Source organism: Oncorhynchus mykiss, chromosome 10 (genome assembly GCF_057628025.1).
Source record: "Oncorhynchus mykiss isolate SJ-2025 chromosome 10, ASM5762802v1, whole genome shotgun sequence".
Classification (NCBI taxonomy): domain Eukaryota; kingdom Metazoa; phylum Chordata; class Actinopteri; order Salmoniformes; family Salmonidae; genus Oncorhynchus; species Oncorhynchus mykiss.
The window spans coordinates 74,570,674-74,587,500 of NC_143031.1; the positions used below are offsets into that span (position 1 = coordinate 74,570,674).

General features: G+C 43.3%; 1 protein-coding gene across 1 annotated transcript in view; it reads right to left on the bottom strand.

Moving 5' to 3' along the window:
* Positions 1 to 16,827, bottom strand: part of LOC110534743 (rho GTPase-activating protein 7) — a 150,585-nt gene that overhangs the window by 120,992 nt on the left and 12,766 nt on the right. Inside the window, exons 3-4 of the mRNA XM_090187899.1 lie at positions 15,201 to 15,356; positions 14,689 to 14,832 (exon numbers count right to left, since the gene is read on the bottom strand). Coding sequence (XP_090044025.1) covers positions 14,689 to 14,832; positions 15,201 to 15,356 — 300 coding nt within the window. The remainder of the gene's footprint in view (positions 1 to 14,688; positions 14,833 to 15,200; positions 15,357 to 16,827) is intronic.

The following is a 16,827-nucleotide window of genomic DNA, read 5'->3' on the forward strand; positions in this document are numbered from 1 at the left end:
AGTGTCTATTCAAAACAACACGCCAAAGCCACATGTCAGGATTCTAGGACTTTGTCACTGTTACATAAACACCAGTTGTCATGAGAGAACAAAATGGTGGCATGCTTGATGTGTGTGTGTGTGTATATGTGTGCGTGTGTGTGTTCGTGTGTGAGAGAGGGGGCATTTAGCACAATGACCAATCTTCCTTGTATTTACCTGGTAAGACACACACACACACACACACACACACACACACACACACACACACACACACACACACACACACACACACACACACACACACACACACACACACACACACACACACACACACAGTGCAGACCACTGCCATCAACAAGATAAAGAGGGAGTCCTGCTGTTGTGGACATTTGCGCCATTGTCCAAGAAACAAATGCTGCATCAATGGAATATCTGTCTACATGTTGAAAATACTCACAGTTAACCCAATGCCCCTGCCTGCTCATAAACTGTCCAGTATAGACCTCCCCCTCATTCATTTCCTGTCTATAATCCAATCGGATACTCTAATTAAATTAGTGTGAATTGTGGGTTGTGTTCAGTTTGGTACTGAACACTGCAGATATAAAATACAATGAACATACATGCTATAACTTTCTGAAGCAGACATGTTAAATATGTGATACAATGAACAGACATGCTATAACTTTCTGAAGCAGACATGTTAAATATGTGATACAATGAACAGACATGCTATAACTTTCTGAAGCAGACATGTTAAATATGTGATACAATGAACAAATGTAACAGGGTTGCTTATGTTTCCACTTGCATCTAAAGAAAGGTGTATTTAATGTTCAAGCATTCTTATTGGTTGGTTCAACTCTGATGACAATAAGGCGTGTTGTGATTGGCCCCGGTTGCAGATAGGGGAAGATCGCGAACGTCAGGTCTTCCCAGTATGAAATTGTGATGCAAGGGGTAGGTCACGTTCTGAATACTGTTTTCTATTTTCTATTTTACAATGTGTACAAGTTTACTGTACATTACTGATTTATACATGTGTGGGTATATGGTACCTGTTAGGGATTGGGGGGCTTTCTGGAATGTGCTTGGTATATGATTGCTGTAAATAAGTGTGTTAGCTAGCATACAACGATACAATGGTCACATAAGATCACTGCTAACACAGTTGTCTTCATGCTACAGGTTTTACCATCGACAGCCATCAATACCGTTAAGCCCTGCACAACTAACGTGCTGTTTCCCATTTAACAACAGCAACAGAAATAAATTATGCTCAACTGGGACCACTGGCTGATGTGATTTATTTGGACAAAACACAACGCAAGGAGAGTACGATTTACATCTGTTACACAGACATGCTATAACTTTTGGAAGTAGACATGTTAGATATGTAATACAATGAATAGACGCTACAACTTTCGGAAGCCTACATGTTAGAGATTAATGTCTGCAGATCATGTCCTAGGCCTACCGAACACGACTGTGTGCAACTCGTGTCCATTGATATCGATGCTTTGGTTAGCAAGACAGCGCGTTAGCATGCTAATACATAGCTGTTTTGTTCAGTTAACTTAGCTGGCATGTGAGCATGCAAATAGATAGATATTTTGATTAGCCAGCTTGAGTCTAAGCATGCTAGCAACGTTGATTAGCTATCCAGTGTGTTAGCATGCTAATAAATACAGTGGGGCAAAAAAGTCTTTAGTCAGCCACCACTTGTGCAAGTTATCCCACTTAAAAAGATGAGAGAGGCCTGTAATTTTCATCATAGGTACACTTGAACTATGACAGACAAAATGAGAAAAACAAATCTGGAAAATCACATTGTAGGATTTTTAATGAATTTATTTGCAAATTATGGTGGAAAATAAGTATTTGGTCACCTACAAACAAGCAAGATTTCTGGCTCTCACAGACCTGTAACTTCTTCTTTAAAAGGCTCCTCTGTCCTCCACTCGTTACCTGTATTAATGGCACCTGTTTGAACTTGTTATCAGTATAAAATAAACTTGTCCACAACCTCAAACAGTCACAAAACTGTGGGAGCAATTATTAGGAAATGGAAGACATACAAGACCACTGATAATCTCCCTTGATCTGGGGCTCCACGCAAGATCTCACCCCGTGGGGTCAAAATGATCACAAGAATGGTGAGCAAAAATACCAGAACCACACGGGGGGACCTCGTGAATGACCTGCAGAGAGCTGGGACCAAAGTAACAAAGCCTACCATCAGCAAGGGCATTGAAGGTGAAACGTGGCTGGGTCTTTCAGCATGACAATGATCCCAAACACACCGCCCGAGCAATGAAGGAGTGGCTTCGTAAGAAGCATTTCAAGGTCCTGGAGTGTCCTAGCCAGTCTCCAGATCTCAACCCCATAGAAAATATTTGGAGGGAGTTGAAAGTCCGTGTTGCCAAGCAACAGCCCCAAAACATCACTGCTCTAGAGGAAATCTGCATGGAGGAATGGGCCAAAAAGGTGTGTGGAAACCTTGTGAAGACTTGACCTCTGTCATTGCCAACAAAGGGTATATAACAAAGTATTGCGATAAACTTTTGTTATTGACCAAATACTTATTTTCCACCATCATTTGCAAATAAATTCATTAAAAATCCTACAATGTGATTTTCTGCATTTTTTCTGGATTGTCTGTCATAGTTGAAGTGTACCTATGATGAAAATTACAGGCCTCTCTCATCTTTTTAAGAGGAGAACTTGCACAATTGGTGGCTGACTAAATACTTATTTGCCCCACTGTATATGTTTTATTTACTTAGCCACTGTGTTAATATGCTAAAAACTAGGTTTAGCTATCCAGCATGTTAGCAGTCCTAGCTCGTAACCCTCTTCAGTGCAGACGTTAGCCATGTGCTGAGGGCTCACTTGTGAATCCAACACTAGCCTGACCAAGATCAGTAGCAGGATCTCCTCCCCTGCTGTCATTTAATTACATTAGCCAGACCCTTGATCTCTCTTTTCCCTTTCTCTGCACATTCCTCCCTTTCTTCTCGTCCCATCTCAGACATAGATGGTGACCTATTTTCCATTAGAATTCCTTGGGCCTACACCCCTCGAGTGGCTGACATCTTCCATATGAGGGGTCGCTCACGTTCCTGCTGTTTGTGTGGATATGACTAGACAGGAATGAGTGATTAGGTCTGCCACATGATAAATGAGTCAGTCTGTCTCTATCACTTTAATGCACCCCCTCTCTATCTCTCTATCGCTCTCCCTCTAAGTGCGTACCAAATGGCACCCTTGGGGTGGCAGGTAGCCTAGTGGTTAGAGCGTTGGGTCAGTAACCGAAAGGTTGCTGGATTTAATCCCTGAGATGACAAGGTAAAAAATGACATACCCTAAAATGAAATACCCAAAAATATATACATATATATACATATTCTTGATACCATTTGAAAGGAAACACTTTGAAGTTTGTCGAAGTGTCCTATTCCGAAATACCACAAAGAACCCATTACTCCTGCCAACAGTCGACCGATTAGTCTACTCCCTACACTCAGTAAGATATTGGAGGGTATTGTGAGTAGACAAATATGGGAGTACATGGAAAAGATTGATCTGATTACAGCCAATCAGCATGCTTATCGCTAAAACCATTCCACTACCACTGCATTGGTTGACATGACTGACCAGTGGCTCAATGCTATGGATAATGGCATGTTTGTACTATTTTTAGATTTCAGTGCATCATTTGATTTAGTCGATCATGAAATCATTTTGACAAAATTAATGCATTATGGTTTTAAGGAGGTAGCATTGAATTGGGTACAGTCATATCTAACTGACAGGAAACAGTACACCTAAATAAATGGTTAATTTTCTTCCCCTCATGTGTTAAACTGTGGAATACCGCAGGGCATTTATTTAATATATACCAACAACCTTCCCTATGCCTTAGCTGAAACTCAAGCTACTATATTTGCAGATGATACTACAATTTATGCAGCAAGACAATCAGTTCAACAGGTACAGCAGGCTTTACAAGGAGATTTGGAGAATATCAGGGAGTGGGTTTGCCAAAACAAACTTGTTTTAAACACCAAGTTATGTTGGTCTGTTCCACGAGGAAAAGGCCAAAACAGCATGGGATACAATTAAGTATGGGAGGAGTACATATTGAAGAAGTGGCAGAAACCAAACTATTGGGAGTGCAGCTAGACAACTGCTTATCATGGTCGTCTCAAATAACTAATCTATGTAAAACAATTATTAAAACAGCATGCATAATCAGTAGGATAGCAAAATATTTACCAGGAAAAATTATTCAGCAAATAACACAAGCATTAATTGAGAGTCAGGTGAACTACTGTTCTGTGGTCTGGGGAAATGCATCATCAAGTGAAGTTAGGAGGCTGCAGAATGCACAGAATAAAGCAGCAAGGATTGTTTTAAGGTGGAGATATGGTTCTTCTGTTGCAGTCATGCGCAATGTTCTTGGTTGGTCATCAATCGACAAGATAATTGAAAAAGACAAGAGTCAGACATTCCGTAAATACTAGGAATAGATTGTCCACCATCTATGCGTTATCCAGACAGAAGAGAGAAACAGGCAAAATAACATTTCGATTTAGAGCAATAAAGAAATTGAATAAATTCACTGAGAAAACCAGAAACTTTTCAATATATAAATTTAAACATTATTTTAAATGTAATACATAGAAATGTTGTGGGACTATAGTAGATGAAGAATCAATATTTTTTAGATTGAGTATTTATTTATTGGGTCATTCTGTTCAAATCAAATCAAATCAAATGTTATTTGTGATATACACATGGTTAGCAGATGTTAATGCGAGTGTAGCGAAATGCTTGTGCTTCTAGTTCCGACAATGCAGTAATAACCAACGAGTAATCTAACCTAACAATTCCACAAAAACCACCTTATACACACAAGCGTAAAGGGATAAAGAATATGTACATAAAGATATATGAATGAGTGGTGGTACAGAACGGCATAGGCAAGATGCAGTAGATGGTATCGAGTACAGTATATACATATGAGATGAGTAATGTAGGGTACGTAAACATAAAAGTGCCATTGTTTAAAGTGGCTAATGGTACATGATGATACTATAATTTAGCCCAAACAACTACCTCTTTCCCTACTGTATTTTATTTATTTATTTATTTTGCTCCTTTGCACCCCATTATTTTTATTTCTACTTTGCACATTCTCCCATTGCAAATCTACCATTCCAGTGTTTTACTTGCTATATTGTATTTACTTTGCCACCATGGCCTTTTTGCCTTGACCTCCCTTCTCACCTCATTTGCTCACATTGTATATAGACTTATTTTTCTACTGTATTATTGACTGTATGTTTGTTTTACTCCATGTGTAACTCTGTGTTGTTGTATGTGTCGAACTGCTTTGCTTTATCTTGGCCAGGTCGCAATTGTAAATGAGAACTTGTTCTCAACTTGTCTACCTGGTTAAATAAAGGTGAAATAAAAATAAATAAATAAATACATGTATTACATAAAGATGGCAAGATGCAGTAGATGGAATAGATAACAGTATATACACATGAGATGAGTAATGTAGGGTTTGTAAACATTAAATTAAGTGGCATTGTTTAAAGTGGCCAGTGAAAAATGTTTTACATCAATTTCCATTATTAAAGTGGCTGGAGTTGAGACAGTATGTTGGCAATAGCCACTCAATATTAGTGGTGGCTGTTTAACAGTCTGATGGCCTTGAGATAGAAGCTGTTTTTCAGTCTCTCGGTCCCTGCTTTGATGCACCTGTACTGACCTCGCCTTCTGGATGTTAACGGAGTGAACAGGCAGTGGCTCGGGTGGTTATTGTCCTTGATGATCTTAATGGCCTTCCTGTGACATCGGGTGGTGTAGGTGTCCTGGAGGGGAGGTAGTTTGCCCCCGGTTATGCGTTGTGCAGACCTCACTACCCTCTGGAGAGCCTTACGGTATTGGGCGGAACAGTTGCCGTACCAGGCGGTGATACAGCCCGACAGGATGCTCTCGATTGTACATCTGTAGAAGTTTGTGAGTGCTTTTGGTGACAAGCCGAATTTCTTCAGCCTCCTGAGGTTGAAGAGGCGCTGCTGCGCCTTCTTCACAACTCTGTTTGTGTGGGTGTACCAATTCAGTTTGTCCATGATGTGTATGCCAAGGAACTTAAAACTTACTACCCTCTCCACTACTGTCCCGTCGATGTGGATAGGGGGGTGCTCCCTCTGCTGTTTCCTGAAGTCCACGATCATCTCCTTTGTTTTGTTGACGTTGAGTGTGAGGTTATTTTCCTGATACCACACTCCGAGGGCCCTCACCTCCTCTCTGTAGGCCATCTCGTTGTTGGTAATCAAGCCTACCACTGTAGTGTCGTCCGCCAACTTGATGATTGAGTTGGAGGGGTGCATGGCCACGCAGTCGTGGGTGAACAGGGAGTAGAGGAGAGAGCTCAGAACGTACCCTTGTGGGGCCCCAGTGTTGAGGATAAACGGGGAGGAGATGTTGTTACCTACCCTCCCCACCTGGGGGCGGCCCGTCAGGAAGTCCAGTACCCAGTTGCACAGGGCGGGGTCGAGACCCAGGGTCTCGAGCTTGATGATGAGTTTGGACGGTACTATGGTGTTAAATGCTGAGCTGTAGTCGATGAACAGCATTCTCACATAGGTATTCCTCATGTCCAGATGGGTTAGGGTAGTGTGCAGTGTGGTTGTGATTGCGTCGTCTGTGGACCTATTGTGGCGGTAAGCAAATTCGAGTGGGTCTAGGGTGTCAGGTAGGGTGGAGGTGATATGGTCCTTGACTAGTCTCTCAAAGCACTTCATGATGACGGAGGTGAGTGCTACGGGGCGGTAGTCGTTTAGCTCAGTTACCTTAGCTTTCTTGGGAACAGGAACAATGGTGGCCCTCTTGAAGAATGTGGGGACAGCAGACTGGGATAAGGATTGATTGAATATGTCCGTAAACACAGCTGTGTTTGCGCATGCTCTGAGGACGCGGCTGGGGATGCCGTCTGGGCCTGCAGCCTTGCGAGGGTTAACACGTTTAAATGTTTTACTCACGTCGGCTGCAGTGAAGGAGAGTCCGCAGGTTTTGGTAGCGGGCCGTGTCAGTGGCACTGTATTGTCCTCAAAGCGAGCAAATAAGTTATTTAGTCTGTCTGGGAGCAAGACATCCTGGTCCGCGACGGGGCTGGTTTTCTTTTTGTAATCCGTGATTGACTGTGGACTCTGCCACATACCTGTTGTGTCTGAGCCGTTGAATTGCGACTCTACTTTGTCTCTATACTGACGCTTATTAGCTTGTTTGATTGCCTTGCGGAGGGAATAGCTAAACTGTTTGTATTCGGTCATGTTTCCGGTCACCTAGCTCTGGGTAAAAGCAGTGGTTAGCGATTTCAGTTTCGCGCGAATGCTGCCATCAATCCACGGTTTCTGGTTTGGGAATGTTTTAATAGTTGCTGTGGGTACGGTATCGCCAATTCACTTTCTAATGAACTCCCTCACCGAATCAACGTATTCGTCAATGTTGTTGTTGGACGCAATGCGGACATATCCCAATCCACGTGATCGAAGCAGTATTGAAGCGTGGAATCAGATTGGTCGGACCAGCGTTGAACAGACCTGAGCGCGGGAGCTTCCTGTTTTAGTCTTTGTCTATAGGCTGGGAGCAACAAAATGAAGTCGTGGTCAGGTTTTCCAAAAGGAGGGCGGATCAGGGCCTTATATGCGTCGCTGAATAACAATGATCCAGGGTTTTACCAGCCCTGGTTGCACAATCGATATGCTGATAGAATTTAGGGAGTCTTGTTTTCAGATTAGCCTTGTTAAAATCCCCAGCTACAATTAATGCAGCCTCAGGATATGTGGTTTCCAGTTTACATAGAGTCAAATAAAGTTTGTTCAGGGCCATCGATGTGTCTGCTTGGGGGGGAATATATACGGCTGTGATTATAATCGAAGAGAATTCTCTTGGTAGATAATGAAGTCAACATTTGATTGTGAGGAGTTCTAAGTCAGGTGAACAGAAGGACTTGAGTTCCTGTATGTTGTTATGATCACACCACGTCTCGTTAATCAAAAGGCATACCTCCCCCGCCCCTCTTCTTACCAGAAAGATGCTTGTTTCTGTCAAGCTTGTTGTCAAGAGACTGGACATTGGTGAGTAGTAAGCTAGGGAGTGGTGCACGATGTGCCCGTCTCCGGACTCTGACCAGAAGACCGCTTCGTTTGCCCCTTTTACGGCGACGTTGTTTAGGTTCGCCGGCTGGGATCCGATCCATTGTCCTGGGTGATGGGCAAAACACAGGATCCGCTTCGGGAAAGTCGTATTCCTGGTCGTAATGATGGTGAGTTGACGTTGCTCTTATATATTCAGTAGATCCTCCCGACTGTATGTAATTAAACCTAAAATGAGTAAATTATGTATGTGTGTAATAGTGTGTTATATGTGAAAACGTGTTCGTATTATAAATTGTATTTTAATGTTTAAAAGCTAGGGGGCAGAATTATCACTTTGGATAAATAGAGTGCCCAATTTAAAATTCCTGCTACTCTTGCCAATAATATAAGATATGCATACTATTAATAGATTTGGATAGAAAACACTCTGAAGTTTCTAAAACTGTTTGAATCATGTCTGTGAGTATAACAGAACTTATGTAGCAGGCAAAACCCAGAGGACTAACTGTTCAGATTTTTTATATTTTTATCTCTCTTCCCTATATTGTCTTTGCCATTGGATATTTAATAGCAATCTATTTTCAGATCCTACCGCTTTCACACGATGTCGCCAGTCTTTGGAATATGGCTGAGATTATTCCTTTGTTTTATCAGGAAGTAGATCAACTTGGAACGGGGCACACTTTTGTGAGTTGAGCAAGACGTGAAGAGCAGAGCTTTTTTCTTTTCGTTCATGTATTGAATACAGATTGCCCCGTCTACAATTTGATCGATTATTAACGTTTAAAAATACCTAACGTTGTATTACAAAAGTAGTTTGAAATATTTTGGCAAAGTTTATAGACAACTTTTGAAATATTTTGTAGTGACGTTGCGTTTTTCTAAGCTGTTTTTTTATGGATCAAACGCGCTTTATAAATTGACACTTTCGATATATATGGACGGAATTAATCGTACAAAATGACCATTTGTGTTGTTTATGGGACATATTGGAGCGCCAACAAAAGAAGCTTGTCAAAGGTACGCTTTTCAGCGTTTTGTGTAGCGCCTGCTACGCTACCTCTTTTGTTTACTACTGGTGCAGATGGTGCATGCTATCAGATAATAGTTTCTTATGCTTTCGCCGAAAAGCATTTTTAAAATCTGACACGTTGGCTGGATTCACAACGAGTGTAGCTTTAATTGAGTATCTTACATGTGTGATTTAATGAAAGTTTGAGTTTTATAGCATTTTATTTGAATCTGGCGCTCTGCATTTCCCCTGGCAATTGGCCAGTTGAGACGCTAGCGTCTCCCTATCCTCAAGAGGATTTATTAAGGACTCTTGGAAGATTAGTCCAAATGGGGACTAAAAGAGATCCAAATAAAATAAAATCAAATAAAATCAAAACAGCATTGTATTCTTTCACTGTAATAGCTACTGTAAATTGGACAGTGCAGTTAGATTAACAAGAATGTAAGCTTTCTGACCACATCAGATATGTCTATGTCCTTGTTCTTGTTACTTACAACGTCATGCTACTCACATTAGCGCACATTAGCTCAACCATCCCGAGGGTGGAACACCGATCTGTAGAGATCCTTTTAACCCACTGTTCCCCGGTAGGCCGTCATTGTAAAAAACAATTTGTTCGTAACCTGCCTAGTTGAATAAAGGTGAAATAAAATACACATGTAAATTCCCTGTATAGTGCACTACTTTGGACCAGGCCCCATGCTCTTTATTTCTTTCTTTCTTTTTTTGCTCTCCCTCTCCCCATTCTTAAATGATTTAGAGATGATTGCCCTCCTAACTATCCCTTGCTCCTCCAGTAAGTACAGTAGGAAGGTAAGATAGAGGGGGAGGGTCTGGAGGAGGGGTGAGGTTATTTTCTTTTATTAGAGTGGGATCATCACACATACACAGCCTGCCTCTGTGGGAACCAGGGAGAAGGAGCATCCGTTTCCGTTTTGGGAATTCTCAAACTGTGGGAATCCCATCAGGCCTTTTCCACAGGATTACCTCCCACAACGGACTAATCAAATGTCTCAGTCAGTCATCCCCCCCGGAATCGATCCGGGTGGAATGTTCCACTAATGACACCCTACCCATATGCCAGTGCATCTGGAGACCCAATATCAAGAGAGGGGGGTGATGGAAATCAGGGGAAATCATTGCTCCTTCACCATTTTGACGTTGCAGCTTTGCCATCTTTTGACAACCTATACCTATCCTTCATTCAAAGGGCCAGCTGTCTGTCCAGCGTCTCCTTGTCCTATCAGAGTGGATTGAGTGGGCATCTCACCACTCCAGTTCCTGAATAGACCCCTATCCTCTTAACCACTCACAACCCCTTCAGACAGTCATCGCCTCTTCACTTCAATCCATCACTCACTGACTCCATGGGGTCTCCACTGTAGAAGTGCCCAGAATCACACACACACACACACACACACACACACACACACACACACACACACACACACACACACATACAGTCAGATGCACGCACGCACGCAAGCATGCAGACACACGAACACACACACAAACACACACACATGCTCTCTGTTTCCTCTGACTAAGTCCTTCTCCAACGTCTATTAGGCACAGTGAGAGAGCTCTGTTTACTTTAGCACACCTATTTAGTTTGTCTCTTGAATTCGTCTCTTTAGCTCGTCTCTTCAGCTCGTCTCTTGAGCTAGTCTCTTCAGCTCGTCTCTTCAGCATGTCTCTTTAGTTTGTCTCTTCAGCTCGTCACTTTAGCTCGCCTCTTTAGCACGTCTCTTCAGCATGTCTCTTTAGTTTGTCTCTTCAGCTCGTCTCTTTAGCTCGTCTCTTTAGCTCGTCTCTTCAGCTCGTCTCTTCTGCTCGTCTCTTTAGTTTGTCTCTTCAGCTCGTCTCTTTAGTTTGTCTCTTCAGCTCGTCTCTTTAGCTCGTCTCTCTAGCTCGTCTCTTTAGCTCGTCTCTTCAGCTCGTCTCTTCAGCTCATCTCTTTAGCTCGTCTCTCTAGCTCGTCTCTTTAGTTGGTCTCTTCAGCTCGTCTCTTTAGCTTGTCTCTTTAGTTTGTCTCTTCAGCTCGTCTCTTCAGCTAGTCTCTTCAGCTCATCTCTTCAGCTCGTCTCTTCAGTTTGTCTCTTTAGCTCGTCTCTTCAGCTCGTCTCTTCAGCTCGTCTCTTCAGCTTGTCTCTTCAGCTCGTCTCTTCAGCTCGTCTCTTCAGTTAGTCTCTTCAGCTCGTCTCTTCAGCTCGTCTCTTCAGCTCGTCTCTTCAGTTAGTCTCTTCAGCTCGTCTCTTCAGCTCGTCTCTTCAGCTCGTCTCTTCAGCTCGTGGAAGTCTGTCTATAAGGCCTGGAACAGGTCTGCAGTTACAACATCACTAAAGAACACTAAGACATATGTCTAAGAATAAAACTATAAACTTCTCATCTCAACCTTTGGTCTGTAGACGGGCACTGCTAGATAGAGGCTGAATGTAAAATGTGTGTAAAAAAAATATAAAATTAAAAGTCTTCTTCAGGTTTTGACATACATAACACATTAACTCAGTGAAAAAATAAACGTCCCTCTTTCAGGACACTGTCTTTCAAAGATAATTCGTAACAATCCAAATAACTTCACAGATCTTCATTGTAAAGGGGTTGAACACTGTTTCCCATGCTTGTTCAATGAACCATGAACGATGAATGAACATGCACCTGTGGAAAGGTCGTTAATTAAGACGGTAGTCAATTAAGGGCACAGTTATGAAAACTTAGGACACGAAAGAGGCCTTTACACTGACTCTGAAAAACACCAAAACAAAGATGCCCAGGGTCCCTGCTCATCTGCGTGAACGTGCCTTAGGCTTGCTGCAAGGAGGCATGAGGACTGCAGATGTGGCCAGGACAATAAATTGCAATGTCCGTACTGTGAGATGCCTAAGACAGCGCTACAGGGAGACAGGATGGACAGCTGATCATCCTCGCAGTGGCAGACCACGTGTAACAACACCTATACAGGATTGGTACATCTGAACATCACACCTGCGGGACAGGTACAGGATGGCAACAACAACTGCCCGAGTTACACCAGGAACGCACAATCCCTCCATCAGTGCTCAGACTGTCCGCAATAGGATGTGAGAGGCTGGACTGAGGGCTTGTAGGCCTGTTGTAAGGCAGGTCCTCACCAGACATCACCGGCAACAACGTTGCCCATGGGCACAAACCCACCGTCGCTAGACCAGACAGGACTGGTAAAAAGGGCTCTTCACTGACGAGTCTCGGTTTTGTCTCACCAGGGGTGATGGTCGGATTCGTGTTTATCGTCGAAGGAATGAGCGTTACACCAAGGCCTGTACTCTGGAGAGGGATCGATTTGGAGGTGGAGGGTTCGTCATGGTCTGGGGTGGTGTGTCACAGCATCATCGGACTGAGCTTGTTGTCATTGCAGGCAATCTCAACGCTGTGTGTTACAGGGAAGACATCCTCCTCCCTCATGTGGTACCCTTCCTGCAGGCTCATCCTGACATGACCCTCCAGCATGACAATGCCACCAGTCATACTGCTTGTTCTGTGCGTGATTTCCTGCAAGACAGGATTGTCAGTGTCCTGCCATGGCCAGCGAAGAGCCCAGATCTCAATCCCATTGAGCGCGTCTGGGACCTGTTGGATCGAAGGGTGAGGGCTAGGGCCATTCCCCCCAGAAATGTCTGGGAACTTGCAGGTGCCTTGGTGGAAGAGTGGGGTAACATCTCACAGCAAGAACTGGAAAATCTGGTGCAGTCCATGAGGAGGAGATGTACTGCAGTACCTAAATCGGCTGGTGGCCACACCGGATACTGACTGTTACTTTTGTCCCTTTGTTCAGGGACACATTATTCAATTTCTGTTAGTCACATGTCTGTGGAACTTGTTCAGATTATGTCTCCGTTATTGAATCTTGTTATATTCACACAAATATTTACTTAACTTATGTTAAATTGATGAAAATAAATGCAGTTGACAGTGAGAGGACTTTTTTTTTTGCTGAGTTTATATATGGAAGAGGAATGACAACAGATAACACAGAAATCCGTTTTTCCTGTTTAAAGATACAAAGCCAATCATCTATCTAGTATTTTGTCTGGATAGCACAATTCTCGGGTGATAAATAACTAATAACTCACGAGATTAAGCGATAGATTCTGTGTAACGACCTTCTTCCATTCTGAAATGTTGAATTGCTTGTTAAAAGACCATAACCTTTGAAATACATTTTTTTTACAGCTTTTTGAAGAGGAGCGGAAGTGAACCCTGGAACCCCAAAGAACTTCCGGTGCTTTTGTAAACAACAGATAAGAGCATAACCTTCGATATCATCTTTTTTTATCAAATCATAATGTTGTATGTCTTTCTATGTGGCAATTTGTCAATAGAATAGCAGTGTCTAATTCAGCGTCCCCTCAATCACAAGACAACAGCCAAAAACAAACACTGGATAAAGTGATTCAGTCCCAGAAGATTTGTCCAAGAAATGGTCAACCCACCTGTGTGTTCATTGTGTGCTTGTCCCAAAAACACAAAGACGACACAGTCAGACAGAAAAGCCATTAAGTGAGCGACTGAAGAGGTCAAGATGTAAATCTCTCTTGAACAAAGTTCCACCCCCTCCCTCGGCCCCCTTCGCCCCACTTGGTCTGTCCTGTCACGACCCCAGCCCCCCCCCCCCCCCCTTTTGACCCTTTTGTTGGGGCGAGGTGGCTCAAGACCCAGGAACCTGCTAATTACGGGCTTTAGTTGTCTGCCAAGGAACCAGGCCCTCGGAATGGCTGAGCCACATTCCTACCAGTCAGAGTCAGTCTGTGTGTGATTGTGTGTTTGTGTGTGTGTGTCTGTGTGTGCGCGTGTGTGTGTGTTCGCTGTCTGTCGGTCCATCCCTCCATTCGTCTGTGAGAACCTCTCTGGGTTTTAGTGCGTGACTTGTGCCTTGCCAGCTCACTAAGTGCACTGCAAACACTCCTCATGGGACTGTATAGTAAACAGACACAGACAGAGGGATTGGAGGGACTTGAGGTGTGTAAAGAAAGGCAATAAGCCTTCTCTCCCTTCTCCGATGGGATCTAAACCTAATCACACAGTTGGCCTGGTGTGAAATGCCCCGTACCTCCTGCTATAGCTGCTCAGTTGAGCGACCAGCCGGCCGACCCATTAAGAGACAGATTTCAGGCTAGACAAAACCAGAGATTAAGAGACAGGTGGAACCAGAGATTCATTAAGAGACATATTTCAGGTTAGAACGAACCAGAGATCCTTTACACTTTTGACTGACATCAACTTTTACAGATCCGTCACAAAACGTGAACTTGCCTTGAAATAAACCAAACCTTAAAACCTCTGTTGTTGTTTGACAGATCCATCACAAACAAAGCCTTGAGACCCCTGTTGTGGATTGTGTTGGAAATGGTTGTTTAAAATGTGACCAAACCTAACACTTCAATTGAAATGTTCCCCAAAACCTTGACACCCTATATGGTTGATTTGAGGTTGAAATCTGGGATAAAGCATAAGCGTCACGATGATTGACTGATTTACCCCAGCCTTGGGTTTGGTCCCGGGAGCAGCAGTCGGCCTAGCGGGGGACAGAGTAGTGGATACTTGATGCTGTTGTGGAGTATTCACAGACTGAGAAGTGCTTGACACTCTCCCAACGGGCTTTACTGAGTCGAAGTCCACTTCCTGCAACCGAGGAAGGACATTGATTGGTTTAGAGATAAACTTTAGAGCAATAGTTTATGGCTGTTTCTATGACTTATTCCTTTGAAGCTAGCCATGTTAGCATTAGGTTCTCCTGAAGCTAGCTAGGTACTGACTGTCTCCTGTAACGTCTAATTAGTTACTGACAGAGCCATGTATTTAGAGAGTTGGGCCAATGAGGTTTCTGCATTATGATGCATTTACATGACACTTCAACATTCTATGGCGGCCATGTTACCTCCCCATTAACATTACATGGGGAATATTTAAACAATGCTATGTAACTGAATGTCTAGAATTAGAGACAATATTGTAAATTGTAAAAGTTGTCTCTGTGTACTGGTACTGACCCTTCGCTGGTGTCTCCTGAGGGTGGGGGTGATGGCCATGGTGGAGGAGGAGGAGGCGCTGAGGGCCGTGTCGATCTCCTCGTCCAGCTGGTCTAGCTTCATCAGCAGTAACACCATGGAGTCCAGACGAGAATGCTCCTGCTCCTCTCTAGAACTCTACAGGTGGGAGGTAGGGAGGATGGGGGGAGGTAGGGAGGGAGAGAGACAGAGAGATGGAGGGAGAGATTATTTGTACTTAAAATATCTGGTAACAGTGTTATTGATTTACATTTGAATCGTTTAGCAGATGCTATTATACAGAGCGACTTACAGGATAAATTAGGGGTAAGTGCCTTGCTCAAGGTCAAATCGACAGAATGTTCACCAAGTGGGCTCAGGGATTTGAACCGGCAACTTGCCGCTCTATATTTGACTATTTTTGATTGAAGGAGAACAGTGATAATGATTTATATTGTGTCTTTACTGGGCATCAACCACTAAAGGATACTTTAGGCCTCGGTTCTTTCTCTCTTCTGTTGGTCCTTCCACTTTGTGGTTAGATACAGCTAACTGACTATCATCTAATAAGCCCGTTCATCGTTAGTCATGTCCTCTCTTGCTCTCTTTTAAAGGGAAGGGAGCAGGTATATGTATTGTCTCATGTCAACTCTAATACATAACACATAACACAGACAGGGACTTCACTGTTCAGTCATGTTTTCTCTCTTAGCCCTCTGAAAGCATTACGTTGAGCAGTTTTCCTATGTGTGTTTGATTGAATTGGGGCCTTGTGAATGAGACAAGAAAGGCCTGATGTAATGCATGCCAGAGATATATATCAACTAAGGCTTTGATTCAATATCATGTTGACCACAGAAAGTCTTTGATAGAATCCTGGGATGGGATCCTCAGATGCACTCAAATTAATTGGGCAACCTCTTCTGCCCTCTCCTTGTCTTTCTCTCTCTCTCTTTGGTTCTCTTCCACCATTTCCTACTTTTTCTTCTTACATTTTCCACCAAAAAGCCCCCCCCTGTCTCCAATTATATCCTTTCATATCCTTTTTTTAATTACCCCCTCTCTTCCGGTTGTCTTTCCTCCCTTCTCCTTGCCACCACTCGTTCACTTTCTTCTTCACTCACTTATTTTCTTCTCCTCTGTTAACTTGCTCCTCTGCTTCTCTTCCCTGATGTGTCTGTCATAGCAGGTCTTACACTGACCTCAGGTGGTCTGTCTGTCATAGCAGGTCTTACACTGACCTCAGGTGGTCTGTCTGTCATAGCAGGTCTTACACTGACCTCAGGTGGTCTGTCTGTCATAGCAGGTCTTACACTGACCTCAGGTGGTCTGTCTGTCATAGCAGGTCTTACACTGACCTCAGGTGGTCTGTCTGTCATAGCAGGTCTTACACTGACCTCAGGTGGTCTGTCTGTCATAGCAGGTCTTACACTGACCTCAGGTGGTCTGTCTGTCATAGCAGGTCTTACACTGACCTATCAGGTGGTCTGTCTGTCATAGCAGGTCTTACACTGACCTCAGGTGGTCTGTCTGTCATAGCAGGTCTTACACTGACCTCAGGTGGTCTGTCTGTCATAGCAGGTCTTACACTGACCTCAGGTGGTGTCTCTGTCATAGCAGGTCTTACACT